At 35.8% G+C, this 27,992-nt stretch overlaps 1 protein-coding gene across 2 annotated transcripts in view; it reads left to right on the top strand.

The window, feature by feature from the left end:
* The window catches only part of TLK1 (tousled like kinase 1), a 150,921-nt gene that overhangs the window by 78,282 nt on the left and 44,647 nt on the right, over positions 1 to 27,992 (top strand). For both annotated transcript variants that reach the window (XM_043577019.1, XM_043577020.1), the window contains 8 exons: positions 5,241 to 5,316; positions 9,895 to 9,941; positions 11,617 to 11,712; positions 13,234 to 13,323; positions 14,693 to 14,785; positions 18,582 to 18,692; positions 18,797 to 18,933; positions 23,371 to 23,559. In XM_043577019.1, coding sequence (XP_043432954.1) covers positions 5,241 to 5,316; positions 9,895 to 9,941; positions 11,617 to 11,712; positions 13,234 to 13,323; positions 14,693 to 14,785; positions 18,582 to 18,692; positions 18,797 to 18,933; positions 23,371 to 23,559 — 839 coding nt within the window. The remainder of the gene's footprint in view (positions 1 to 5,240; positions 5,317 to 9,894; positions 9,942 to 11,616; positions 11,713 to 13,233; positions 13,324 to 14,692; positions 14,786 to 18,581; positions 18,693 to 18,796; positions 18,934 to 23,370; positions 23,560 to 27,992) is intronic.

Here is a 27,992-nt window from a genome sequence, read left to right as displayed (position 1 = left end):
ATCCTTTAGATTTGTCTTTGTTTTTTGAACATACTTTCAACTGCTAGGAAGTACTGTGTTAAATTCTCACTAATATCTTAGAACATTTAAATGCCAGAGTAATCATTCAGGTTTTGGTATGATTACAAATTAGCACTTATGAAGCTAAACTGATTTTTTAAATAGTACCAGTCTCTCCTTTCATCATTTTCTCCTAACCACTGTTCTGTTGTATGTGATAATTCTTTGACTTTTTATAATTGCTGTAATCTTTCCATCTTTGCTTTAAAGCAAAATGACATTATTTTGCCTTCTATATTTATTTTGCCTTTGTTATTGTGGTCAAGTGTAATGCAACAGTTGAGAAAAAAACAGAAGAAAAGAATGAAATAACAGCATCCACGAGAGCAATAGCAAGCTTGGAATTATTTTATATAAAATGCTTGATATGAGCAAATTTTATGCCTCGTGCAAATACAAAGCTGGCGTGGTTGATGTCCCTTGGATTTTCTTGGAAATCACTGGTCAAGATTGATGGTTTTTCAAATCTTTTTTAAGCCATAGAACTCTTTCTTCAAAGTAAGTCAAATATAGAGTTTCGAGTGTTAAAATAAGAAATGCAGTGTTTGCAAGCATAGAAGTGGAGGTAGGGTAGGATGTGTCTCTGATAAGCTAGAGCCTTAGCTCAGCCACCTGCTTCTTTCTTCCCTTCTCTCTCCTCTTTAACTAAACTTTTGAGGCACAACCTCCTTTCTCTTAAGGTATCTCTGGAGTACTGTCTGAAAAATTGCAGATAGCATTCTGAATTTTTCTTCACTGATGAGCCATTTTAGACCCATTAAATATTTGCCAAGTTTCCACATATCCTAAATTCCCACGTTTCTAAATTCCCAGATAAATCCATATAGAAATGAGTGACTCAGGAGAATTGGCAGCAGTAGCCTTCACTGAGAATTTTTGTTTTGTTTAAGTGTTATTGAGATTATTTAAATTTAAAACCACATAACTAATGCACATTGTCCTGAAGGTTAGTGATAGAACACTTAGGGCCTAACTGCCAGCTCTGTGGCTTGTAATTGAGAACAGGGTTGAATGGGACCTTAGAGAGGAAACCACTTATTTTGCAAGCAAGCCCTACAAGTTACTTGTAAGCTATAAGGGCAGAATCTGCTAATCATTTAACAGGTGGCACATGATTGAACTTTAGAAATATGAAAGTACATGGATATTTGTAATAATAGGATAGCTACTCAGATAAGAAAATTTATTGGGTACTTACTGACATTTATAGAGTATGTATCTGTTCCAGATGCTGTACCAAGTGTGTTTCTGGTATGTTTCTCATTTAATCCCCACAATCCTATACCTGTATTATCACATTTAAAATTGATGGGAATAGGGTGCCTGGCTGCCTCAGTCAGTAGAGCATGTGACTCTTGATCCCAGCATCCTGAGTTTAAGCCTCACATTGGGCATAGAGATTATGTAAAAAAAATTTGATGAGAAAATCTGAGTCAGGTTAATAAGTAACATGCTAAGAGTTATGGTAAATAATGGATCCAGAGTTTGATTCTTAGTCCCAGTCTTTTTCTTCAGAGAGCCATGGTACTTGCTCTTTAGAAAATTACAGTTCATTTGGGCCGATAGAACAAGCCTAAAATAATCTGGGGTAGAGAGTGAGGAATGAGGTGGTCATACTACAGCATCAGTGAAAAAAGATAAAGGTTCATAGGAAGGGACAAAACGGTGTGTTTGTAATGGAAACATTTACTTTATAGGCAAATTTAGTTATATCTAGGTTTTCCTTTCTCATTTTTTATTTTGCTTAACTTTTCAATTTTTTATTACCTATTTCCAACTTCTTACCCCACATTAGTCATGTTAGTCTTAAAATTAATTTTACTTCCTTAGTTCTTTAGTCATCCTTTGTCCCCCCTTCTTCCTCAAATTCTTTTCTGGTGTAAACAAGGTAAACCCGTTCCTTTTGTGTGTGTGTGTTTTAACTGTAATAATTATTCATTTGGGTTTTTTTTTTAAGTTTATTTATTTATGTAAATTTTTATGTTTATTTTTTATTTTTGAGAGAGAGACAGACCATCAATGGGAGAGAGCAGAGAGAGAGGGAGACACAGAATCAGAAGCAGGCTCCAGGCTCTGAGCTGTCAGCATAGGGCCGAATTCAAATCAGGGCTCCATCTCACAAACCATGGGATCAAGACTCAGATACTCCATGGACTGAGCCACCCAGGTGTCCCATCATTCATTGTTAACAGTTTTTAACAAAATGACATTTCCCTCAAAGGACTGTCCCACTTTTCCATTCCATCAAACTTAAAATTTAGGTAGGGAAATGTTGCCTCAGAGAAAAGAAGTTTTTACTAAGTAATCTGTAGGTCTTTAAAAAAAAAAAAAAAAAAAAGACCTTCAGTATCTTCAAGTATATATCCAGTGAAGTGTTTAATAAATGATATTCCAAATAAGTTTGAGAATTTCTATATACACTGTAACTTTCCATCCCAGTCCCTTTTTGGAGATAACTAGTGAATGTTAGCATTTTAATGGTTCCTAGAAGCTTTGTGGTAAATAAATCTAACTTTGTTTACCCCAGTTGAACCACCCCACGGTCTTCTGCTTTTAAAATGTAGCCTCTCATCTAACTGGTCCAGTGTTACCTGCAATGTATTTTAGAAAATAATGTGGAACCATTTAGATAGACAGTGTTTCCAGTATAACTTTTAGAATTGTATTATTCTGTGTGGATTCTTTGTTGTTTATCAAAAGTTAGCTAGTCAAGACTTAAAATGGAATTCAGATGGGATACTGTCATGCTTAAAAATTAGTATAACATTGGGGTGCCTGGGTGGCTCAGTTGGTTGAGCATCCAACTTTGCGTTGGGTCATGATCTCACAGTTCATGAGTTTGAGCCCCACATTGGGCTCTGTGTTGACAACTCAGAGCCTGGAGCCTGCTTTGGATTCTGTGTTTCCCCCCACTCATGCCGTGTGTGTGTGTGTGTGTGTGTGTGTGTGTGTGTGTGTGTGTGTGTCTCAAAAATTAATAAACATTAAAAAAAATTAGTGTAACGTTAAACTTGTGAAAAAACGTATATTCTTGATTTTAAATTATATTTTTTACATAGATTAAGTTGGGAAGGATATGAATAAATATTATTTGCGAATCAGTTCTTTTTTTGTTTAAGATAGATTTTAGGGTTGTTTATAAAAATGTTAACCTAGAATTTTTAATTTAGTGTTATTTTGAAGAAAATAGAAGATTGGTTATTTTGTTTGTTTGAGTTTGATAACTAAACTCTGAACTACTTACCCTAAATTGTTGGTACATCAGTCTGCCTTCTGAATAGATTGCAAGTTAGAGTGGATTTCTTTAAGATATCTGGTTTGTGTTGTGAAAACATATAGGCAGTTTATTGATAGACATAATGAATTTTATTTACAAACTTGATAAAATTTTGAAGTTTTTTTGTATAGTTGATTCATTCAGTTCTGGATATAGGGCAGGTAACATGTCACATAGAGAAAAAAAGACCACTCTGGCCTTGAAAGTACAGAGTTGAATTTGATTTCCATCCTGGTTACCTTGAATAAGTTATTTAATATTCATGTATTTATCAAGTGATAACTGTATGCAGGAATGGGAGAATGGGAAGGTGAGGTGGGAAGATGGGGTCACTCCTGTTTTAAAGAATTCAGATTCTAAACATTCACTTCATCCACTCAGAATCTGTTATCTTGTTGATAAAAATGAGGGTAAGAAAACTTAAAATCTCCGTGATAATACTGAAGAGGAATCATAGATGCTCAACACGAGTTAGGTTATGTGTTGTCATTCATACTGTTTAATCATAGACTATTCATACAACAAAATATGGAATATGTTCCTTCCTTGTTTGGGGACTACAGTGCCTTTAGAGATTTATTTTAAGTTGCCTCGATGTTTCATTCATTCAAACATTCTTTGTTCTGGCACCAGACGTACTTGCCAAGCTTCTAGAATTTGAGGGCCTTGTGCCATTGCCTTGTGCTTTTGCTCTTAGTTTTAATCTTTAAGCACAACAACAGTCTGTCAACACTCCATGAAAATTACTTGTCATTTTAGCCTGATGAAAATACTAATTTGGGAATAAGCCATCATCCAGGGTGGGGTGTCTGCAGACTTTTTCTGTAAAGGGCCAGATATTTTAGGCTCTGTAGACCATAGAGTCTCTGTAGGAACTAACTCTGCTGTTGTAGTCTGAAAGCAACCATAGATAGTACATAAATGAATGAGTGTGGCTGTGTTCCAATAAAACTTTATTTATGGACACTCAAATTTGAATTTCTTAAAATTTTCATATCATAGTATTTTATTTATTAAATTTTTGGTTATTTAAAAAAGTAAAAGTTAGGCTTAGGTTGAGCCTTACAAAAACAGGTGGCTGGCCAGATTTGACCAGTGGGTTGTAGTTTGCTGTCCCCTAATTTAGGGCACAATCTACAAATTTGCTCTAATTGTTGTTACATAATAATTGTTAAACATTTAGGTGAATGGTCCTTTTTAGTAGGGATTGTATATGTATCAGAGTTTAAGTTTGCTCTTTTCTTTTTCATCTGAGTTTACTTTTATAGACTAAATATGTGTGAATAATAGAAAGCTAATAGGAAAAACTAAGTTTTTATTCTTTTTGTTTTTTTTTTTTACCCAATCCAGTTAAGAATGTGAACTTTCATTTTTCTTTAAAGATGTTAAAGAACAGCCTTTAAAAAGGCTAATTACTCTCAGATTTTCACCCACCTCAGATCAGATTCTGTAAATGTGAATTTCACGTAATGTGTGTAAGTCTTCTGTACTTTGAATTTTAAAAGCTTACACAGTAGAAAATTTTATCTTTTAATAAATTGTGTATGGGGCGCCTGGGTGGCGCAGTCCGTTAAGCGTCCGACTTCAGCCAGGTCACGATCTTGCGGTCCGTGAGTTCGAGCCCCGCGTCAGGCTCTGGGCTGATGGCTCAGAGCCTGGAGCCTGTTTCCGATTCTGTGTCTCCCTCTCTCTCTGCCCCTCCCCCGTTCATGCTCTGTCTCTCTCTGTCCCAAAAATAAATAAACGATGAATAAATTGTGTAAAAGTAACTATTCATTTATATCACATGAACACTATTGAACAAAACCGTTTTTATTTTGAAAATGAAAATAATTTGTATAGTGACTAATAATTTTGTATGTAAAAAGTATATTTTTAAATTCTGTTAACTTGCTTTCTGTAGACACCAGAGAAGAAACAATCGGAATCATCTAGAGGAAGAAAGAGAAAATCAGAAAACCAGAATGAAAGTAGTCAGGGTAAGTGAAACAAAATCTCCTTTCAGAGCCAAATGACCATTTACAATTAATTATTCTGATTTTTTAATCAGTAGTTTAACTGTACAAGTAATACTGTGTTTTTGTAATTTCTATAGCTATTATGTAACTTATGCATTACTAATAGTTTAGAAATGTACTTCTATAAGAAATAATATGAAATTGGAATCTGTTTTGTAGCCCAGATAGTTAGTGTATGGTTACTATTTTTAGGCTTTTTGACATTTCCCTTATTTTTTTTATTTGAGAATTAAAAAGGCAAGTATCATGTCCAAACCTTATCTTATCCCTTTCATTTTTCTTTCTTTATCTGAATTATGGTATTGAAGTGGCTTCTTGTCTTCGAATAAGAACATTAGATGTCACTTTAAAGTGCAAGTACCCAAAGCTTGCTTTGGTTATTAAAGACTTTATATAAAGACTTTTATTAAAGCACCAACTTTTTCTTTCCAAACTTGTTTGTTCTTCATTCTTTGTTGCATACCTACCCTTTGTGATATAGGCTAAGAAGATGGTTTTCATTAGACTACACAACTCTTGTAATGGACAACAAAATAGTATTGTCCTTTAATTTGGCTACTCAAAATTAAATACAATAAATTGGTTCTTCAATCACATGTAATGACTTTATACATATATTACATGTTTTAGAGCCACTTCCTTTAGCTGTAAAGACTTAAGGCCATGAACATGTGGTATCCTAGTATTTACATGTGGCACTGGCATCAAGAAATGTACTCGAAGCAACTGTCTGTGTGGAAGGAAGGAGTTAAACCACTCTAGCATCTTTCTGTAGACGTGTGGTACTTTGTATCTCAGTCTGCTCTGAGCTTGTTTTTGGTCTTGGTGTAGTTCCACCAGCTTGTGATTAGTGGACTTGGGAGTTTGATTTAGTGTAAAGATACATTAGTTATGATAGTTTCAACTCTAGTTTTAAAAACTCACTTAAAAGCAGGTCCCAAATTAGGGTGGGACTTCTGGGGTGGTTGATCCAACCCAGATCCTATGTTTTTAAGAATCCATGTTTATTTCTTTGTGGTCTGCTATCCACAGAATTGTCTGGTTTCCTTACGGTTTTAGAATGGTTGCCAATTTTGATTGGATTTACTTGCTCTAGCTTTCACACTTGTATTTGCTTTAGAGAGAGTTGCCTTTCTACGTTTTTCCCCTTTCTTTGAACGTTAGCTTCTTCAAGTCCAGAGCAAACTTCTCTTATAATCTGGTCAGCCAGAATTGGATCATGAGTGCATTCCAAACCCAGTTATGTCCATAGACATACTATTGCCCTTACAAAAATCAGGTCCATCTCTGAAATTGAAAGTGGGTAAAATTCCTTTTAGAAATGAAGGCTTTGTGGAGAGGGGACGATACCTGAACAAAATTAGATTTCTGATCAGTGGGGGGAGGAAATTAGGATGGAGGCCAGACAGGAGTCAGCTTCTTCTGAAATTACATGTCCTATGTAGGGGAGGGAATGTTAACAGAGCAAAATTTGTGTTCAGTTAGGGAAAAAGGATTAGGGAAATAGCTTCTGGATAGATAACCAAAAATGTCTCTGTCTTCATCAAAGGATAGCACCTTCAGAATCTGCAGGAAAGTTGTTATAGGCAGAAGGAAAATTCCTTGGGTTATACAGGCATACCTTAGAGATACTTCAGGTTTGGTTCTAGACCATCACAATAAAGCAAATATCACAGTAAACAAGTTAAATGAATTTTTTGGATTCTCAGGGTATATAAAAGTATATTTATACTATACCATAGTCTATTAAGCATGCAATAGCATTATGTCTAAAAAGCATCATGCATTTCTTAATTTAAAAACATTGCTAAAAAATGCTGTCCTCTGAGCTTTCAGTGAGTTGTAATCACTGATAACAGTGATTATTTGCCATAACAAATATAATAATAATGAAAAAGCTTGAAATGTTGCAAGAATTACCAAAGTGTGACACAGAGACATAAAGTGAACAAATGCTATCTATTGGAAAAACAGTGCCTATAGACTTGCTCAGTGCAAGGTTGCCATAGACCCTTCAATTTGTGTTTAAACACACACACACACACACACACACACACACACACACACACACACACACAAGCACAGTATCAGTGAAGTGCAATGAAACAAGGTATGCCTGTAAAACCTTTTACATTCCTTTCCGACTTCTAAATAAATCTGTATAAAACTATTGTTCAAACTTTCTAGGTAGCGTTTATAGTTGTGAGTACTTAGTTTTTCTTGTTAAACAAAAGAATTTAAGGTTGTTAGGTCACGTGGGTGGCTCAGTCAGTTGAGCATTTGACTTCAGCTCAGGTCATGATCTCACGGTTTGTTGAGTTTGAGCCCCACAATGGACTCTCTGCTGTCAGCTTAGAGCCCGCTTCGGATCCTTTGTCCCCCTCTCTCTCTGCTCCTCTCCAATGCTCGCTCTCTCTCTCTCAAAAATAAATACACATTAAAAAATAAAGAATTTAAGGTTGCTGAACTTTAAAATCTTATTGATTGATTGATTGATTTGTTTATTTATGAGGGAGAGAGGGAAAAAGAGAGAGAGAGAGGGAGAGAGGGAAAGAGAGAGAGAGAGAGAGAGAGAGAGAGAGAGAGATCAAGCCAGGGAGAGGGAAGAAGGAAAGAGAGAATCTTAAGTAGATTCTATGCTTAGTGTGGAGCCTAATGCAGGGCTTGATCTCACGACCCTGGGATCATGACCTGAGCCAAAATCATGAGTTGAATGCTCAACTGACTGAGCCACCCAGGCACCCCTTAAAATGTAACCTTTGTTCATCTCAGTAGTGCCTGGCACATAGTAACCACTTCAAATATTTGTTATATAAATAAAATAAATGAATAAATTAATATAAGTCAGTGTTAAATAGATAAATGTGTGTGTTTATATTACCCGAAGCTTTTGACTTCATGGTGTCATCAGGTTTTATTTGTATTGAAGAAATCCTGTATTCTGTATAGTTCCAATGAAGGGTGGGTGCCTCTTATCCAAAAAAGTATCTTTAAACACAGTATTTCTTAGCACCTTCTTAATTCAATATTTTTTTATTTTAAGTTTTTATTTAAATTCTAATTAGTTAACATATATATTAAAATTGATTTCAGGTGTCAAATTTAGTGATTCGTCACTTACATATAACAGCCCAGTACTCTTCACAAGTGCCCTCCTTAATCCCCATCACCCATTTAGCCTATCCCCTGCCCTTAATTCAGGATTTATAAAATTGATTCTTTTTAGAGCAAAACTTTTAATCAAAGAACTGTGATATGTAATGATTTGGACCACTTTATCAATATGGTCATAAGAGCAATATTTAAAATCTAGTTTATTAAAAAACATCCTCTGGGGGCACCTGGCTGGCTCAGTTGATTAAGGGTCCAACTCTTGATTTCAGTTCTTGATCTCATGGTTGGTGAGATCAAGCCCCACATCAGGCTCTGCACTGACAGCATGGAACCAGCTTTGGAGTTTCACCCCCCCTCTCTTTCTCTCCGCCATGCCCCTGCATGTGTGCACGCTCTTTCTCTCTCTCTCAAAATAAACTTAAAGAAAAACACACAGGAGGCCTGGGGTGGCTCAGTTACTTAAGCATCTGACTCTTGGTTTTGGCTTAGTCATGATCTCATGTGTTGTGAGATTGAGCTCCACGTCTGGCATTGCACTGACAATGCAGAGCCTGCTTGAGATTTTCTCTCTCCCTGTCTTTCTGCCCCTTCCCTGCTTGTGTGCAAACACTCCCTCTCTCTCTCTCTCTCTCTCTCTCTGAAAATAAATAAACTTTAAAAAAAAAAAAAAGAACATCCTGTTGATTTGATTTGGGGATACTTTTTTTTTTTTTTCAAGTTTATTTTGTTTATTGAGAGAGACAGAGGGTGTGTAAGCAGGCAGAGAGAGAATCTCAAACAGGCTCCACACTGCCAGTGGGAAGTCTGATGCGGGCTTGAACCAGTGAACTGTGAGATCGTGACCTTAGCCGAAATCGAGAGCTGGATGTTTAACCGACTGAGCCACCCACCCACCCCGGGAATACTTTTTTTAGAAAATCCAAACTTTTACAAAATAACGTTCATATTAAAGCTTGTTATTGTCAGTTTGTTATGGTTTTGTGTTAACCAAAGCTTTTATATTATTTACAGGTATGAATTGGTTTGTTATACAGTTGCGACCTGTTTTTTTTTTTAATTCATTGGTTTGCTTTTATGAAATTAGCAGTCATTAAGCAATATGAATAATGTAGTTTTAAAAACAAAATCCTTTAATGTCATTTATATATGTGGTTCTCCAGTAATTGGGACTTTAAAAATTGACATGTTTCTATTGAAATGTCATTTGATTTTTGGATTTCTGAAGTTGGCATCTTACCCTCTGAGGATTCTTAATATAATTCTTTCAATGTCTATCACTACCCAACTGAAATATCGTGTTCTTTTTATTAAGCAGATGATTTTTATGTGTATTAGCAAAATCAAGTTTGACACATTCTTTTTCTGATATAGTATGATAGGTAGTCATGACCAGATCTGTAACAGTTTTTTACTTTTATATTCTAGGAAAAAGTATTGGGGGGCGTGGCCACAAAATTAGCGACTATTTTGAAGTAAGTTTATTGATAAATACCTCCAGTTCTTAATATTATTTTGGTATAGGCTGAAATAATTTCTTTGAAGTACAAGTTCAACTTTTGATTATCTACGTGATTAGAGCAGAGTGTCAGTACTATGTAATGTCCTGTCTTCCTAGGAACATTAAAATTTACTTTTATATTCGTATATTCTTGTTGTAATTTTCAAAGTACTTCCTCACATACTTGCTTATAACAGCCCAGGAGATAGGCACAGGAGATATTAGGGTTTCTATATTACAGATGAGGAAACTGAGGACCAGACATGTAAAGTAGCCTATTTAAAGTCAAACTCTAAATGGAAGTGCAAAGAGAGAACTTGAATAACCTCTAGTTTAGAATTGTTTCTGCTGTCAGTGCAGCTTTATGGCACCATAGCAACATTTGAGCCCTGTAGATGGAAGTTAAATAATAGAAATGTGAATCTAAGAGCCCCTGAAAATAATAAATGTGATAAATTTAGATTCTTACCCAATTTAGAATATTACCTTATTCTTCTACACAGAAATACTTCTGGCTACCAGTTTTACGTTACAGTACATTAATATGATTGTTAAAACAACAAACATGATCTACTCAGTTGAAAAATACTTATATTTACTTGAGTGTGAGAGCAGAATTTGCCAGTTAGGGGAAGGGCTGCATTAAAAGCTTTTTTTTTTTTTTTTTTAAACCATCCATTGTGTTTCTTAATTGGATTTACAGAATCTAAGGTAAAACTATTGCTGACCACAGTTTTGTATTGCTAGCCTAGTAGTACTCTTTAGTTAAGGTCAGTCCCTCAGTGTTAATAAGAATCTTTGCCAAAGGTTGGATCAATTCAAATAAACAAATTTCGAGTCTGTTGAATATTCCTCATGTGCCACTAGTTCTGCTAGTCACTGTAGAGTAAAAAATAGATCAGACCAAGTCCCTAGGTTGCAGGAAGACATACTAGGAGGTCCCCATCTCTGCTCTTCTCCTAATACCCTGAGAGGAATCCAGTAGCGGTTTTCTCTTCCCATTCTTGGTAGAGAAGTGAGAAAGGTAGCTGTGGAATAGATTTGGAGGCTTCTCTTCATAGGCACCTAAGTCATGCACTGTAATTCATCTTATGCATGAAAGAAAGGATTGATTTTTATTAGATTTTGTGCTGTTAAACAGAAGAGACTTTGTGTAACTTTTTATATTAAGTGCTACAAACATTTGGATTTTTAACAGATCTAGAGAATGTTGATTCTGTTTTAAGATGGCTTATTACATTCACTAACTTCTACTTGTAAATATGTTAATTTGGGGGTGTTAGGGATTATACCCATTCAACAAACATTTATAAGGAACTATTAAAATTTGAAGGAAAAATAATATATGTTCATTGTTGGGGAGGGGGGGAGTTTTTGAGTCTGCTACAGTAACAAATTAAAACCAGAATGTTAAAAAAAATAAGGGTCTTTGCTAAACATAGTCTTTTCATATTCTTGTGATCAGTATTCTCTCTTTAGTCTTTTAGGACTTGGCTGTAACTAACCTTAGTTTTGCTTTTTCTTGACCCATTTAAATCACTACTGAATTTAATTTAAAAGACAATATGTTTAAATTAATTATTAATATCATGTCTAAAATAACATCTGTCTAAACCTATTTTCATAAAGTGTTTTCTTTTTTTTCTTAGTACCAAGGTGGGAATGGCTCAAGTCCAGTAAGAGGCATACCTCCTGCCATCCGTTCTCCCCAAAATTCGCATTCACATTCCACTCCTTCCTCATCTGTAAGTTTTGACATGTGTAGGGAGTCTTAAATCTACTAACATATGTATGTATGTATACTGAATATCTTTTCATTGAGAACTTCTATATATATTTATTTGTATTTATCTTCTAAGAAAATTATTTTGTGAGGTAGGTTAAATTCTTTTTAATGATTTGATGCTGTTAGAACGTTATTTCTCAAAGTTAGATCCTTAAGTTAAAGATTTCCTGAATTGATTATATCCAAGAAGTAATGTTTCTATAAAAGAATGCTGTCAAACTTAGGGGACTACAATGAATACTCTTGTATCGGTCCATATTCAGTTACTGATTTCTAATTTCTAATTCTCTTAGAAATTAAATTTCGGTTAAGCGTCCGACTTCAGCCAGGTCACGATCTCGCGGTCCGTGAGTTCGAGCCCCGCGTCAGGCTCTGGGCTGATGGCTCAGAGCCTGGAGCCTGTTTCTGATTCTGTGTCTCCCTCTCTCTCTGCCCCTCCCCCGTTCATGCTCTGTCTCTTTCTGTCCCAAAAATAAATAAACGTTGAAAAAAAAAAAAAAAAAAAGAAATTAAATTTCTTAACCACTCAAGTGATAGCATGATTCCTTTCTAGAGAAAGGTAGGCAGCCTTTAGCCTTGGACCATTTTATTTCAGCATAGGAGAAGAATCTTGGATCTAAAAATTATCTTACAACTTCTTGGTTTGTTTCTAGTGTATTTAAGTCCTAGTCCTTTTTATATGCATTGTTTTGCATATTGGATTTCATGTTTCCTTATCTTTCATTATATGAAAGCTTAATGTCTAACCAGAAAAGCAGTGTTGGCTCTCAGTAATTTAAAAATGAATTGAAGGTTTTTTAAAATCAAAGTATCTCTTATTTATTCAAATACCTTGTTTTTATTTCCAGTGTTCCCTTCTGGTCCTTGCTGGTAGACATATAATTAGTTGTATCTTACTTATTTTGTACCTTGGACACATTATATTGTAATATGCAAAATAAACTATAAGACTCCATAATTTTGAGTCGTAGTGATAGCAGTGATACAATGATATAATCTGTTTTCAATGATGTGTTTTAAAACTAGTCACTAGATAAACCATGAAACTCAACAGTAAATTGATATTATACTATATATGGGCATGCATTATTGTCCCTGTTAATAAGAATTCTATATTAAGATCTTCTCAGTTTTACTTTTTGAGCCATCGTCATCTGTTTTTAATATTTTTGTTTTGAAATAATGTATTTGGCCTTGTTTAACAGATTGAAAGCATTAAAATGTTTTTGATGGTTCTAGGATATAAGCTTCTTGAGGGCAGGGAATATATGGTTGTCTCTTTCATTGCACCTTTATGTAAGGGAGGGTACTCTAAAAATGAATGCTAACTGAATAAACAGGGATAAAAAGTTTTAAAAAGTCAATTATGTTTTAATTCAGTTATTATCCTGATAAAAACATAGGAGGTGTTAAGTAGTTGTTGCTGAGGAGAAGCCTATTTTCTTCTTACTAATGTAAAATTTTAATATTTTTTTTTAAGGTTCGACCGAATAGCCCTTCTCCTACTGCATTAGCTTTTGGGGACCACCCTATTTTACAACCAAAGCAGTTATCCTTTAAAATTACTCAGGTAAATAGTAATTGAAATTTCTTTGTGTGATTTGTAAGAAACTAGTGACTTATAAGAAACTTAGTATAATGTAGAAACTAGTGGACATAGTCATAAAGTAAAATTATACATCCAGAAAGCTAATTACTAGACAAAAAAGTAGTTTGTAGGGGGTGAGAAATTGAAACACCCAGTTTACTATCAGCTTGTCCTTTGTTACATGCTGGTTAAATATGTAGATGTTTTGGGGCACCTGGGTGGCTCATTCGGTTAAGTGTCTGACTCTTGATTTTAGTTCAGGTACATGATCTCATGGTTTGTGAGTTCGCAGTGCTGGCAGTGCGGAGCCTGCTTGGGATTCTTTCTCTCTCCCCCTCTCTCTCTGCCTCTCCCTGCACGCACACTCTCTCTCTCTTGCTCTCTCTCTCTCTCTCTCTCTCTCTTTCTCTCTCTCAAGATAAATAAATAAACATTAAAAACTTTTTAAAAATATCTAGATGTTTAAGCATATTAAATAGAACAACCATAACATGTCAATTTTGTTTACTGATTTTTTTTTGAACACACCATCCAAATAAATATAATCATCGTCTTCCTGAAGCTATTACATTTGTCATACGTGGACATAAAAGGTGTTCATTTTGGGTGTATGTATTTATATACATACATATATATGTGTGTATATAAATTTATATATATGTATAAATTTATATATAAATCTATAAAAATTATACATATATGATAAATTAATAAATATATAATAAATTAATAAATATATAATAAATTTATATATGTGCTATATACTTAAAATATTTGAAAATTGAATATTATATATCTTTTATGCTTATTTGGTTTTATGAATTTTGATTACTAAGTTTTTCATTTTAACTTTTTACGTATGACAGTTTGGGGATGATACTGTCTCAAACCACGGGGATTTGAAGAGTAGATGTTTTTGCTTAACCATCTTTATTACCCAATTTATTGCCATTAGACTTTTCTGTTAGGTCATGTGCAAATTGTTGTACATGCATCAAAACTTCAGGCTATTCATTGCTTTCAGTCAATGAATAGTTCATGAAAGTTTTTGCCATGTTCAAAAGTCAGCTAGAGTTGATAGCACAAAGCAGTGGTTTTATTGAATTTTAATGAAGAACATAACAATATTCTAAAACTTTTAGTAATCAGTCTTTTAAATATTTGTAACCTTGTAGAAGTTATACTTCTGAAGATATTAAAACTTAAAACTGTACTAAGACTTTTGGGATAACTTTTATGAACACAAACTCAAATATTTTCTTTGCTTTTTAGAATCAGAGTAAAATCTAGTTTATATTTGCATGCAGTGATATATATAATGAAGATAATCAAATAGTTTTCTTTCATTTAGACTGATCTCACAATGCTGAAATTAGCAGCATTAGAAAGTAATAAAAACCAGGACCTGGAAAAGAAGGAGGGTCGTATAGATGACTTGCTCAGGGTAAGTAATAAGTCATAGAGGGAAAATTGAGTGAATTATTTGGCAATAGTAAAAGTTGAGGAAATACTTAGCAATGTAAAAAAAATTCTATAGCTGAAAAGAATAAGCTTTTTCTGGTAGTTTTAAGTACATGAAAATAACTATTTTAAAGTGCAAATTATTAGTTCTTTAAATGTGAATTGAGAAACAGTTGGAGAAATAGAGGGAAGTTTATAAAATTTATTTTTATTTGATCAACTATCATAAGACAGCCATTTTGTGTTAGTTTTAAGGGTGTAATTGATTTTGTCTTAAACCCTCTGATATTTGGTATTATATAAGATGAAGTAACTGCTGCAATCCTGTGAAATTTTTAATGGAAACCTTGCAAAAAGACACATCAGAAGGTATTATAATGTGAGTAAGGTATGAAGCAGTGGTTCTCACTCCATGATGCTCATTAGAATTACCAAATGGGAAAGGTGGGAGGCACTTTATAAAGGTGGCCATGCCTAAACTCCAACCTGAGGGGTTCTGATTAAGTTGATGTGAGGTCAGGGGTTCGGCATTGGTAGTTTTAAAAACTCCTCCAGATAATTATAATTTAAGCCAGCATTAAGAACTGGTGGTATAGAAACTCAGTGAAATCAACACCTGTGGTCTTACCATAATGATCTATACGTTTGAAACTCCCAGCTTGCCTTTTCCTGATCCTATCCCAGTCACTTCTCACATCCCTTTACCATTACCTACTGTTCTAAGTTTTGTATTTATTATGCCTTTGTGTTTCTTTATGGTTTTATCACATGTATCTATATATTCTTAACAACATATTTCAGGGTTTTTTTGAACTTTGCATAAAATTACGCTGAGGACACCTGGGTGGCTCAGTTGGTTGAGCGTCTGACTTCAGCTCAGGTCATTGTCTCATGGCTCATGGGTTCGAGTCCCGCATTGGGCTGTGTGCTGACAGCTCAGAGCCTGGAGCCTACTTCGGATTCTGTGTCTCCCTCCCTCTCTGTGCCATTCTCCCATTTGCTCCGTCTCTCTCACAAATATAAATAAAAACATTTTTAAAAAATTACGCTGTATGTACCCTTTTGCCCTGCTTGTTTTCACTAAACATTACATGTGGAATTGTCATGTACTTTGTTTCATGTTATATAGTAAGGTTTTATATGAATATACCGTAATACATCTTTTTGCTGTTGGTAGACATTTTGTTTCTACTTTTTTGCTAATACGAATGGTCCTGCTAACAACATTCTAATACATGTCTTCTAGCGCAAATGTGGAAAAATTTGTCTTACGTTATATGCTTAAGAGAGATGTGGCCAGAGTACATGGCATGCACATCTTCAATTTTGCTTTATAATGATGCCAAATTTTTCCCAAAGTGGTTGGATTAGTTTACACTCCTACCGGCAGTGGGCAAGAAATAATCTTGGTGCTTATTATCTTTGTCAAGGCTTATTATAATCAGATATAAGAAATTTTTTTGGCCAATTTGATAGAGGGAAACAAGGTGTCTTTTATTGTGCATTCTCTTTTATCATCTTTTAAAATATTTATTAACTGTGTTTCTTCTGTGAAATAACTGATGTTTTTTGCTCATTTTTTCTTAGTGGGTTGCTATCTTTTTTTTATTGATGTCAGTTTCTTGTTGTTCATATATATTGATTTTCTCCCAGTGTGCAAATTGCCTCTTTATTTCTTCATGCTGTCTTTTGATGATTAGATGCATTTAAAAATTTTATATGATTAAATACATCTTTTTGTTTGTAGTTTATGTTATGTTTGTACCAAGTTATTATCAAAGGTATACCAAAAGAACTAATTTTTTTTTTAAATTTCTAATATCATAAAGATAACCCTCTATATTTTCTTTTAAAACCTTTGTAGTCTGGGTTTTCAAGACAAGTTGTTAATCTCACTGGAATTTGTTTTTTGGTATGGTGTAAATAAGGTTTCATTTTATTTTCTTTCTATATAGATAATCAGTTGCCCAGCTCATTTAATTGAAACTCCACTCTTTCCTGCCAGTTCCATCATGTAATCTATGTTCCATATACAAGTGGATCTATTTCTGTATTCTCTGCTGCGTTCCATGTTCTATTTGTGTATTCCTACACTGGTATAGCATCTTTTATCATTTAGCAATTGTCTTTGTTAGTACCAGAGAACATAAACAGCAATAGTTTAAATGAGATACAATATTAGTTTTTGAGAGGAGAACAGAACTGGTTCTGTCATCACAGAACTGGTGATGTCTTCATAGTGTCTTATGGGATCTTGACTCCTTCAGTTTTTTATTCCTTTATCCTTAGTGTATGGCTTTTATCTTGAAGGTCATATCAAGGTGTAAAATATTTATTAGAGTCTCATAGTTACGATAGGTTAGCTAGGTACATATCAATCCAGAATAAAACGTAAGCTTTCATTGCTAAGAAAGAAAGAGAAAATAGATTTGGGTGATCATAATTGCTGTAGCTTTATATTAAATCTTGATTTGTGATTGAAGAAATATCCTTTCTTTTTCGCTGTTTTTGGCCTTTTGTAGTTTCAGAGAAATGTTAGAATCAAGTTTTGAACACACACACACACACACACGCCACAGTTTGTTTGAACTGTGCCTAATGAGGAGGGTTTCTTGGTACTGACTTCCATTTGTGTTCCTCTGAGAATCTCTTTATTTTACCCTTTTCCTTGAAAAATAATTTTATTAGGTACATAATTTCAGATTGGTAGCTCTTTTCTCCTAGCATCTTCGATATATTATGTCTTTTGGCTTCTACCATGATTGGCCTAGAACTGTGGTTCTCAAAGTATGATTCCCAGACCAGAAGCATCAGCATCCTGTGGAACTTATTAGAAATAATTTTCAGGGGTGCCTGGGTGGCTCAGTTGGTTGAGCGTCTGGCTTCGGCTCAGGTCATGATCTCACAGCTCGTGAGTTCGAGCCCCGCGTCGGGCTCTGTGCTGACAGCTCGGAGCCTGGAGCCTGCTTCGGATTCTGTGTCTCCCTCTCTCTCTGCCCCTAACCCACTCGCATTCTGTCCCTGTCTCTCTCGAAAATAAATAAACATTAAAAAAAATTTTTTAAAGAAAGAAATAATTTTCAGACCCTACTCCAGACTGACTTATATAGAAACTTGGGGAGTGTGTCCCACCCAGCAGTCTGTATTATAACAAGCCCTCCAGGTTTTTCTGTCATTATCCTAGACTAATCTGACTCATCTCCTGAGTTTATATAAGGGCCTTTGCATGAGCATATGGCTGCCTAGAAAGTCAGCAAAATGGGTATCTTATTGCCAAGAAAGATGGTGGAAATAGTTAGCTATTGGGTAGGCATCGGTAGTGTCAGCCCCAAGTATAATGGAGAAAACAGTTTTATCAGTTACAAAAGATGGAAGAGAACTTATATTCATTTTTAAGTGTTAGTCATTTTATATATATATATTTTAGTTATTTTTAACTAAGTGAGATAGATAGTATTGCCCCTATTTTAGAAATACAAAAGAAATAAACTAAGATTCGGGTAACTGACTGAACTTAGCCAGGGTCATATACCTTAGGATGTGGATTTGAACCATGGAATATGGATACAAATTCCATGTACTTTCCACTGCACAGTTAAGCAACATTTAACAGTATTATGCCACAATAAGTAGATGCTGAAAAAAAAATTTTTAGTATCATACTCAAATCCTTAATTAACCCTTTCTTTTTATATACTTTATTCAGAATGTTAAAAATATTCATCAGTGTCTCATACACACAAATTCTAGACCTTTTCCATTTTCTCCTTATTTTGTAGGCTAATTGTGATCTCAGACGGCAAATAGATGAACAACAAAAATTACTTGAAAAATACAAAGAACGATTAAATAAGTGCATATCAATGAGCAAAAAACTGCTTATTGAAAAGGTAGGTGATTTGTTTCCTTTACATTCCACTTGACCCCTTTTTTGCCTTGTACAGTTTTAAATTTTAAATAAATAAAATTGATGATATTTTCCTTCTCCTTCCAGAGTACGCAAGAAAAACTGTCAAGCCGAGAGAAGAGTATGCAAGACAGATTACGCCTTGGGCACTTCACAACAGTTAGACATGGTGCTTCATTTACTGAACAATGGACAGATGGTTTTGCGTTTCAGAATCTCGTGAAGTTAGTCATTCTTACATTTTAAATAATGTAGTGTTCCTTTGAGTTTTTATTACTTGCAAAGATTGTACATTTGGAATTGTGTTCTACATCTACTCCTTACTATTTGAAATCACAGAATTTAGTACATTTGAAAGGAACGTAAAACACAAGTATTACAATTTCAGCTTTAGCAAATTTCTTGATTAGTTAGCATTCATCCATACAGCATGATGTATTATTCTAAACATGACTTTTCAAAATATAAACTGACCTTCCAGCTTTATAGATGATTTGGGAGGGAACTGTAATTGTCATTGGAAGATTTACATCTATATGTATATATATCTTGGGATTTGCCTACTTAGTTTTTTCCCCCCGTTCTCCAATCCTTACTTTAGTCTTAGTATTCAGCCCTTGTCTGCTCTCTGTTCCTATGGAAAAGACAAGAACTTTTTCTGTTCTGTTTTAGATACAATAATTCTAAATCAGTTGAACTGAACATGTGGCTTTAGTGTTTCTGAGGTAAACTTTAAAACAGAGAAGTTATTGAGTTTAGATGATTGACTCTGTTAAGAAGCCAAGACCTATGCTGCCCCCCCCCCCCTTTTTTTTTTGCCGGAAAAATTTTAAAACCTGCAAAGCAGAAGTAGTGGCAGCATCTACATCAGATTTCCTAGAACTCGTTCAGTTATGTGCAAAATGGAGGCAAAGCTGTATCTCCCGTATTATATAAACATCGCTGTTTTAAACACTGGTTCCCAGGACTTAGCACAGATTGGCCTTCTCTATCTCAGTTGATTTCTTCAGCTTTTGTTCAGCACCAGCTGTGCTGGGTGAAAGGTGTACCATAATGAAGGATGTTGTTCTTGTGATGCTAGAGATTTTGGCTTTTAATTCTGTGGATAATACGGAGCTATTAAAGGTTTGTCTGCAGTGTGTGTGGTCAGAATTGAGTTTTAGAAAGATAACTCATGATAATATGGGAATGTTGGAAAGAAGATAAGTTGACAGCTGAGATGGGGAGAGGTCTCCAAATGAAAGATGATTAGGTTTGAGCTAAAATATTGACAGTGAAACTAGAGATACGTTTGAGGTAGAAACCATGATTTTTGAGTATTTTAAAAGCAAGAACCTCAGCTGCTAAACCCAGACCTACAGTTGTCCTGGTAATGAATAAAATAAGTTACAGTGTATAACCTTCAATATAAATCTAAAACACAAGCTCTGTTAGTAGTTAAAATTTCTTGGGACGCCTGGGTGGCTCAGTTGGTTGAGCGTCCGACTTCGGCTCAGGTCATGATCTCACGGTCCGTGAGTTCGAGCCCCGCGTCGGGCTCTGTGCTGACAGCTCAGAGCCTGGAGCCTGTTTCAGATTCTGTGTCTCCCTCTCTCTCTGCCCCTCCCCTGTTCATGCTCTGTCTCTCTCTGTCTCAAAAATAAATAAACATTAAAAAAAAAAAATTAAAAAAAAAAATTTCTTCACTGAGCTATCAAAAAAGGGCAAAATTGGGGCTTCCGGGTTGGTGAACACGTGGAAGTCTGGGGAGAGTGGTGCAAATGGAGAGGGCGTTGGAAGCTCTGTGCCCTTCCCTTGTGCCTTGCCCTGTGCACCTCTTCAGTCTGGCTGTTCTTGCTTTGTGCCTTTTTATGATAAGTAAGTAATCTAGTTTTTAAAAATTACCTGCATTTCTTGAATTGAGGGCCTACTGTGTATTGTTATACATACCTTATATCAAGTTACTTATCAGTGTGTATCAAGTAGTTTATCAGTGATAGAACCCAAAGTAGTTGACAGGTAAGAGAAATAAATAAGTATTAGTAATGTTAAATTAATCTCTAAAATGTGTAGTCATTCCTGAATAATCAGATATTTGCTATATATTCATTCCAGTAATTCTTTACTTTCCATTAGGATTTTGATCAGTAGGGTTATTGCTGTTTATTTTCGTTTATAACATCTTGATTGTGTTCTAAAGTAGCTTTAAAGTTAACTTTTTAAATAAAGTTATTCCTACTTCCAAATGGAAACTGGATTAAAGTCCTGTTCTAGCTTTGCTATTCTTGAATTTTCTCCACCCTTTTACTCTTCTCTGTGGGTGGTTAGTGATTCTTTCATTCTGGTCATATTCTACTACCATCTGGCTAGAACCATAGGAAAAGGCAGTGTGCATGAAGTCAGTTTTGCATCAGCAGAGTAGAAGTTCTGTAGTTCTGGTTTGAGTGGGGGTGGGGAGCCAAGGAATTGAAACATTTGTCTTGTTTTAAATCTTAGTCTTATAACCATGTAGCGTTTTTAAAACTTTTTCTTAGCATGTTGAGGTGACCTAAAAGGGAACCGGTTACTTTGAGAACAAGTTTGCCTGGGCGGCTCTGTCAGTTAAGCATCCAACTTTGGCTCAGCTCTTGATCTCACGGTTCATGGGTTCAAGCCCTGCGTTTTGGGCTCCGTGCTAACAGCTCAGAGCCTGGAGCCTGCTTCGGTTTCTGTGTTTCCCTCTTTCTCTGCCCCTCCCCCGTCTCAAAAATAAACGTTAAAAAAAAAAAGCTTCACTGTTAACCTACTCTTGCTCTGGTCAGATTGCTGAAATCTCTAACATGTGTTTTTATAGTAGACATGATATTTAGTAGTTTTTTACAATTAGTAAGCTTTAGATTCTTGAATGGGAAACAGTAATATTTATTTACTTTTATTAATTGCTCATTCTTTAAAGCCATGCTAATTTTTGTTTCCTTCAGGTAGTGAAAATTTCCTCTTTATTCATAAATGTCTTAAACTGTGTGTGTCGGGGCGGCGGGGGGGGTGGGGTCGCAGAGAGAAAGAGAGAGCAGTTGTGGGTATGCATGTGGGGAGAGGGAGAGAGAGACTCTCAAGCAGGCGCCATGCTCAGCGCAGAGCCCGACGCAGGGCTTCATCCCACAACCCTGGGATCGTGACCTGAGCAGAAATCAAGCGTCAGATAGTCAGATGCTTAATTGACTGAGCCACCCAGGCTCTCCTCTTCTTAAATTTCTCATGTTCAGATCAATTTTTGTTTCAAGATAGCACTTGCACATTCCCCAAATCTTCTTAACAGAGATAAATTTAGAAAATAACACTTTATTAAATTAATATTTGTGGGAATGCAAACTGGTGCAGCCACTCTGGAAAACAGTATGGAGGTTCCTCAAGAAATTAAAAATAGAACCACCCTACGACCCAGCAATTGCACAACTAGGTGTTTATCCAGGGGATGCAGGTGTGCTGTTTCGAAGGGACATGTGCACCCCAGTGTTTATAGCAGTGCTATTGACAATAGCCAAAGTATGGAAAGAGCCCAAATGTCCATCATCGGATGATGGCAATCAAAAAGAATGAAATCTTGCCATTTGCAACTAGGTGGATGGAACTAGAGGGTATTGTGCGACATTAGTCAGAAAAGACAAGTATATGGCTTCATTCATATGAGGACTTTAAGATACAAAACAGGTGAATATAAGGGAAGGGAAGCAAAAATAATATAAAAACAGGGAGGGGGACAAAACATAAGAGACTCTTAAATACAGAGAACAAACAGGGTTGCTGGAGGGGTTGGGGGGGGATGGGCTAAATGGATAAGGGGCATTAAGGAATCTACTCCTGATATCATTGTTGCACCGTGTGCTAACTAACTTAGATGTAAATTATAAAAAAATAAATTATAGGGGCGCCTGGGTGGCGCAGTCGGTTAAGCACGATCTCGCAGTGTGAGTTCGAGCCCCGCGTCAGGCTCTGGGCTGATGGCTCGGAGCCTGGAGCCTGTTTCCGATTCTGTGTCTCCCTCTCTCTCTGCCCCTCCCCCGTTCATGCTCTGTCTCTCTCTGTCCCAAAAATAAATAAACGTTGAAAAAAAAATTAAAAAAAATAAATTATAGAAAATAAATAATATTACACATTTAAAAAATTCATATTTGTCTTTTGTAAGTTTTTCTACAAACAGTAAGTGATCAGATGCATGTTTAAAATATACTCCGTGCTTACCTCTGTTTTTTTTTAATAGCCCATTTATGTCATTCAGCAAATATTTACTGAATACCTAGTATGTGCTGATTATTGTGGTCGCACCAGAGATACAATAGGGTAGAAAATAGATGCAGTCTCTGTTCTCATGGAGTAATGTAGTCTAACTAGAGACATTCTAATCAAATGTCTGTAGGATTGATGCTTATTAGAAAGAAGGAAGCAGAGATCTACAAGCTACCATGAGATTATATATGGCAACACAGCTTTCCCTAGTTCAAGGGATTTAGGGAATTTAGAAATGAATGCTTCAAATTAGACCTAGAAAGTGAGTACAAGTTAGTTCAGAAAGGTGGAACCATAATTTATGTTTATGTTATATGATTTGTTAAATGATTTTTTCATGTTTATTAATGTATTTTCATCTTTTAACTGTGAAGAGTAAACAGTAAATACGGTTTTTTACATTTATTTTTATACAGGCAACAAGAATGGGTGAATCAGCAAAGGGAAGATATTGAAAGGCAAAGGAAACTTCTAGCCAAGCGCAAACCTCCCACAGCTAATAATTCTCAGGCACCCTCTACCAATTCTGAACCAAAACAAAGGAAAAACAAAGCAGTCAATGGAGCAGAGAATGATCCCTTTGTTAGACCAAATTTACCACAACTGTAAGCCTCCATTTTAACTTCTCTTTTTTTTTAATTGTTGCCAATGAGCATGAATGTTTGTGATAGATGTTATTTGTAGTTAAACTAATACTTAAATACTAAAAGTAGTTATGGAAGGCAGTATTAAAATTTATGACTAAATTAATAATCTCCAGATATCTGAATTCTGCCTTTGTAAGTGGAGATTTATTAATCCTCTTTTAAAGTAGAGATTTAGGTAGCTAAGAGGAAACTGGAATCCACGCTTTCTTCATGTCTGAATGATAGAGTCAGTTATCAGTTTTGATTATTTCAATTCAGTGTTTCCATTAATGTTCCTTTTTCTGAGAAAATGTTAAGTAATATAACTGACGTATTTTTTTAACCTGTGAAAGCAATACGTTGGTAAGTTGTAGGTATTGTTTATTCCCTTCCTGCTTTTACTTATTTTCTGAATTTTCTGCATTAATGATGAATTTATAGTTCAAGGGACAAAGACATTTTTAAATCATTAAATGCTTATGATAGAAAATTGGGAAAATATGAAGAACATAATAAAACAATACAGACCATGATCCCATCCCACAGACAAGACCATTTTTAAAATGTTGACTTAAAGATACATCCAAATTTCTATAATTTTTCTGTTTTGCAGGAACTTAAGTTTATGAGTAGAAAATACACACCCACCCATCCCCATTTGATATTTTTATGTGGATGTATTCTTTCTCTCCTTTGTTGGAAGGTCGTGTTTCATTTATGCTTTGATTCCCATCCCTGGCTACATGAGGGACCTCTTCTATCTGATACTCCTTTATCTTACATCGTTGACTTTGTTCTTTACTGATTCCTTCCTTTTAGAAAACAAAATGAAACAAAAAACTCTGCTGCCATTATATATCTCTACCCTAGTCTCCATATTCTGTCATCTTTATTAACCAGGTTTCCCAAAAGACTTACTTGGGCCAGTCTCTTCTGCCTCAACTTCTCTTTTGTCCTTTCTTAAGTGAAATTGCCTTTTATTTTTTTTTTTTAAATTTTTTTTTCAACGTTTATTTATTTTTGGGACAGAGAGAGACAGAGCATGAAAGGGGGAGGGGCAGAGAGAGAGGGAGACACAGAATCGGAAACAGGCTCCAGGCTCCGAGCCATCAGCCCAGAGCCTGACGCGGGGCTCGAACTCACGGACCGCGAGATCGTGACCTGGCTGAAGTCGGATGCTTAACCGACTTCGCCACCCAGGCGCCCCGTGAAATTGCCTTTTAAACATTATCTTTTTGATGCTCAGTGTCCTAGACATTTGAGTCTTTAACTTGGCAACGTTGAATATTGTTGACTTCTTATTTTTTCCCAGTTCTCTTTCTTGCCTATTTCTTTTGAAATACCCGGGGGCGCCTGGGTGGCGCAGTCAGTTAAGCGTCCGACTTCAGCCAGGTCACGATCTCGCGGTCCGTGAGTTCGAGCCCCGCGTCGGGCTCTGGGCTGATGGCTCGGAGCCTGGAGCCTGTTTCCGATTCTGTGTCTCCCTCTCTCTCTGCCCCTCCCCCATTCATGCTCTCTCTCTGTCCCAAAAATAAATAAAAACGTTGAAAAAAAAAAGAAAAAAAAAAAAAGAAATACCCTGTTATCCTAATTTTCATTTTAACTCTTCTGGCTCATCTTCTCAGTCTCTTCTGTGGACATTATTTACTCTACCAGTTTGTAAAATGTAGGTGTTTTAAGTATCTGTCTTGGCCATCTTACTTCCTCCCCTACATATTCTTGAAAACTAGCTACTCTTAGAATTTCAGTTACCACATACATGCTACTGACATCCAAGATTTGATCTCCAGTATACTTTTCTCTTGAGTATTAAATATTTGTATCTCAGTTTTGAATGTCATATCCTTGCATAGTTGATATTGGTACTTCAGTGCTTCACAGGAACCTCTAATGCAGCCTTTTCAAAACCATATTTACTAAAAACACAAAACATTTATTGTTATTCCCATTCTAGTCTGTCTGTTTCTGTCTACACACACACATCCACATACACACCCCTTGCCTTTTCCTGTGTTCTGTTAGTAAATTGTATTACCATTCTCTAAGTTTCACATGCCAAATTTTGATTATCATCCTTAATATTATAGATCAAGATTCCATTTATTTTTCTTTATTATTTTTCATCAAAAATAGGTGATAATTTTTCAAATTCCATCTCAAAATCTACCTCCATCTTCAAGCCTTTCCTGATTGGGGGGCAGCAGAGGGCTTTTGTAAATTGGAATTGAAACGTTCAGCTATTGATATTTTTTTAAATTTAGCAAACGGTTAACTTCTTGTAAATCAGTAAATTTGTTGCTTGATAAAAGGTAGTGGGTAGAAAAGTGGTTATATAGAATACAGTATGTGTTAGCTTTAACCCCACTCCTGTAAGACACTGGTCCTTCCAGATCTCAATTATATCCACCTATGCAAGTCCCCACTGACACCATTCTAACTCACGTTAGTCATCTCTTACTTGGGTTATTTTTTACCCCTACCTCTCCTTTCAACATTGGTCCAGCAATCCAATTCATTTTCATTTTGCAATCAGAATCATTTTTGCAAAATACGATCCTTTCGTTCTCTTCCTTATCACCCTAACATAGCTTTCTGTTACTTGAATGATAAAATCCCAAAGTCCCAAGATGACTATTTAAAAAAAAATTTTTTTAAGTTTATTTATTTATTTTGAGAAAGAGAGAGCATAAACAGGGGAGGGGCAGAGGGAGAGAATCCCAGGCAGGCCCCACACTGTCAGCACGGAGCCTGGTGTGGGGCTCCATCCCACAAACTGTGAGATCATGACCTGAGCCAAAATCGAGAGTTGGATGCTTAACCACCCGAGCCACCGGGCTAAGATGGATGCGTCACCGCCCTAAGAGGACTTCTTCAGAACACTTTTCCATTGGATATTCTCTCCTGCTTTGTTGAAGATTAGTTGGCCATAATTTTGTGGGTCCATTTCTGGGTTCTCTATTCTGTTTCATTGATCTGAATGTCTGTTTTTGTGCCACAGAGCACCTTGATCTGGCATCTTCTGACCACTCTAGCCTCATTTTTTGTCGTTAACTGTTGCCTACCCTTCACTGCCAACTTTCAAACTCCAAACCATTCTTTTAATTTCTGTTCATCGTTTAAATCCCACGCTAGGTATTTCCTCCTAAAAGCTTTTCCTCGATCCCTGAAGAATAGGAGTTAATGATCACTGTAAGGTAAAGTGATAGTGCCCTCTGTCTCTTCAGTCACAGCATCACCATTCACTCAGTTAATGACACTAGAAATATTGTAGATGTTTCCCTTTGCCTCATTCTCTGTGTCTGTTTCTGTAGCGTCTTGTATTTGTCCATCATTGCCACTATCTTAGTATTGAACCTCATCTCTTTTTTTTTTTAACCTAGATTACTGTTAAAATTGATTCTCTTCATGTCAGTTTCACCTTTAACCTCCTTCACTGGCCTTTAAGATAAAATTCACCCTCATGAAGGACTCTTTGTAGGCCTTCTTATTTTTCTCATTTTTCTCTTTCACTTCACTCCCAATATCTGCCTTCTGCATCTTACGTTAAACTCTTTTAGTTCTCTAAATGGGTTGAGCTTTCTTGTTTCTGTGCCTTCGTACATCTTGTTCTTTCCTTTTCTTCACCTGTCTCATTTCCTATCCATCCTTTAAGGCTTGGCTCACATACCACTTTCAATAGGAAGCCACCTCTGACGTTTTTTCTTCCCATTGTCTCTCCCCTCAGATTAGGTGCCCATAGCCTTTTATATGTGCCTGTGCATATACTGTAGCATTTATCTCACGTTTTTAGCTTTATATTCCCAATATGTAGCACAGTTTCCTGGCATATGGAAAGTGGTCAGTAAATGCTAAATTCCAGTACATAAGCATTGGGTTGAATTTCATTTTCTCCTCAGTAGACCATTTTTCTGGTTTGTTACAGGTGTTTTGCTTACTACTTGTCTTCCAAGGTGCTGATAGCCCTAACTATAGTTTAATAATCATAGACTTATCTCATTTCCACCACACTTTATTGTATATGTTGACTGAGAACTAACCCTGAAGTTATACTGCTCTGTGTTCTTGGAATGGCAAATGAAGTGATACTACATAGTAGTTTTATTGCATGTTTATACAAATGCAGCTTTAAATGGGGAAAAGAAGCCATAGAAGGACGTTGATTCATATATTATTATACTTTGATTTTAGTGGCTATACTCTGCAACTGCCTTTTTTTGTTTTTTGTTTTTTGTTTTTTTTTTTTGAGAGAGAGAAAGGTAGAGAGAGGGAGAGAGAGAGAGAGAGAGAGAGAGAGAGAGAGAGAGAGAGAATCCCAAGCAGGCTCTGCACTGTCAGTGTGGAGCCTGACTTGTGACTCAGTCTGACAACCGTGAGATAATGACCTGAGCCAAAATCAAGAGTCAGACGCTCAA

This window comes from Prionailurus bengalensis, chromosome C1 (assembly GCF_016509475.1).
Source record: "Prionailurus bengalensis isolate Pbe53 chromosome C1, Fcat_Pben_1.1_paternal_pri, whole genome shotgun sequence".
Taxonomy (NCBI): Eukaryota; Metazoa; Chordata; class Mammalia; order Carnivora; family Felidae; genus Prionailurus; species Prionailurus bengalensis.
This window is presented reverse-complemented; position numbering and strand designations above follow the sequence as displayed.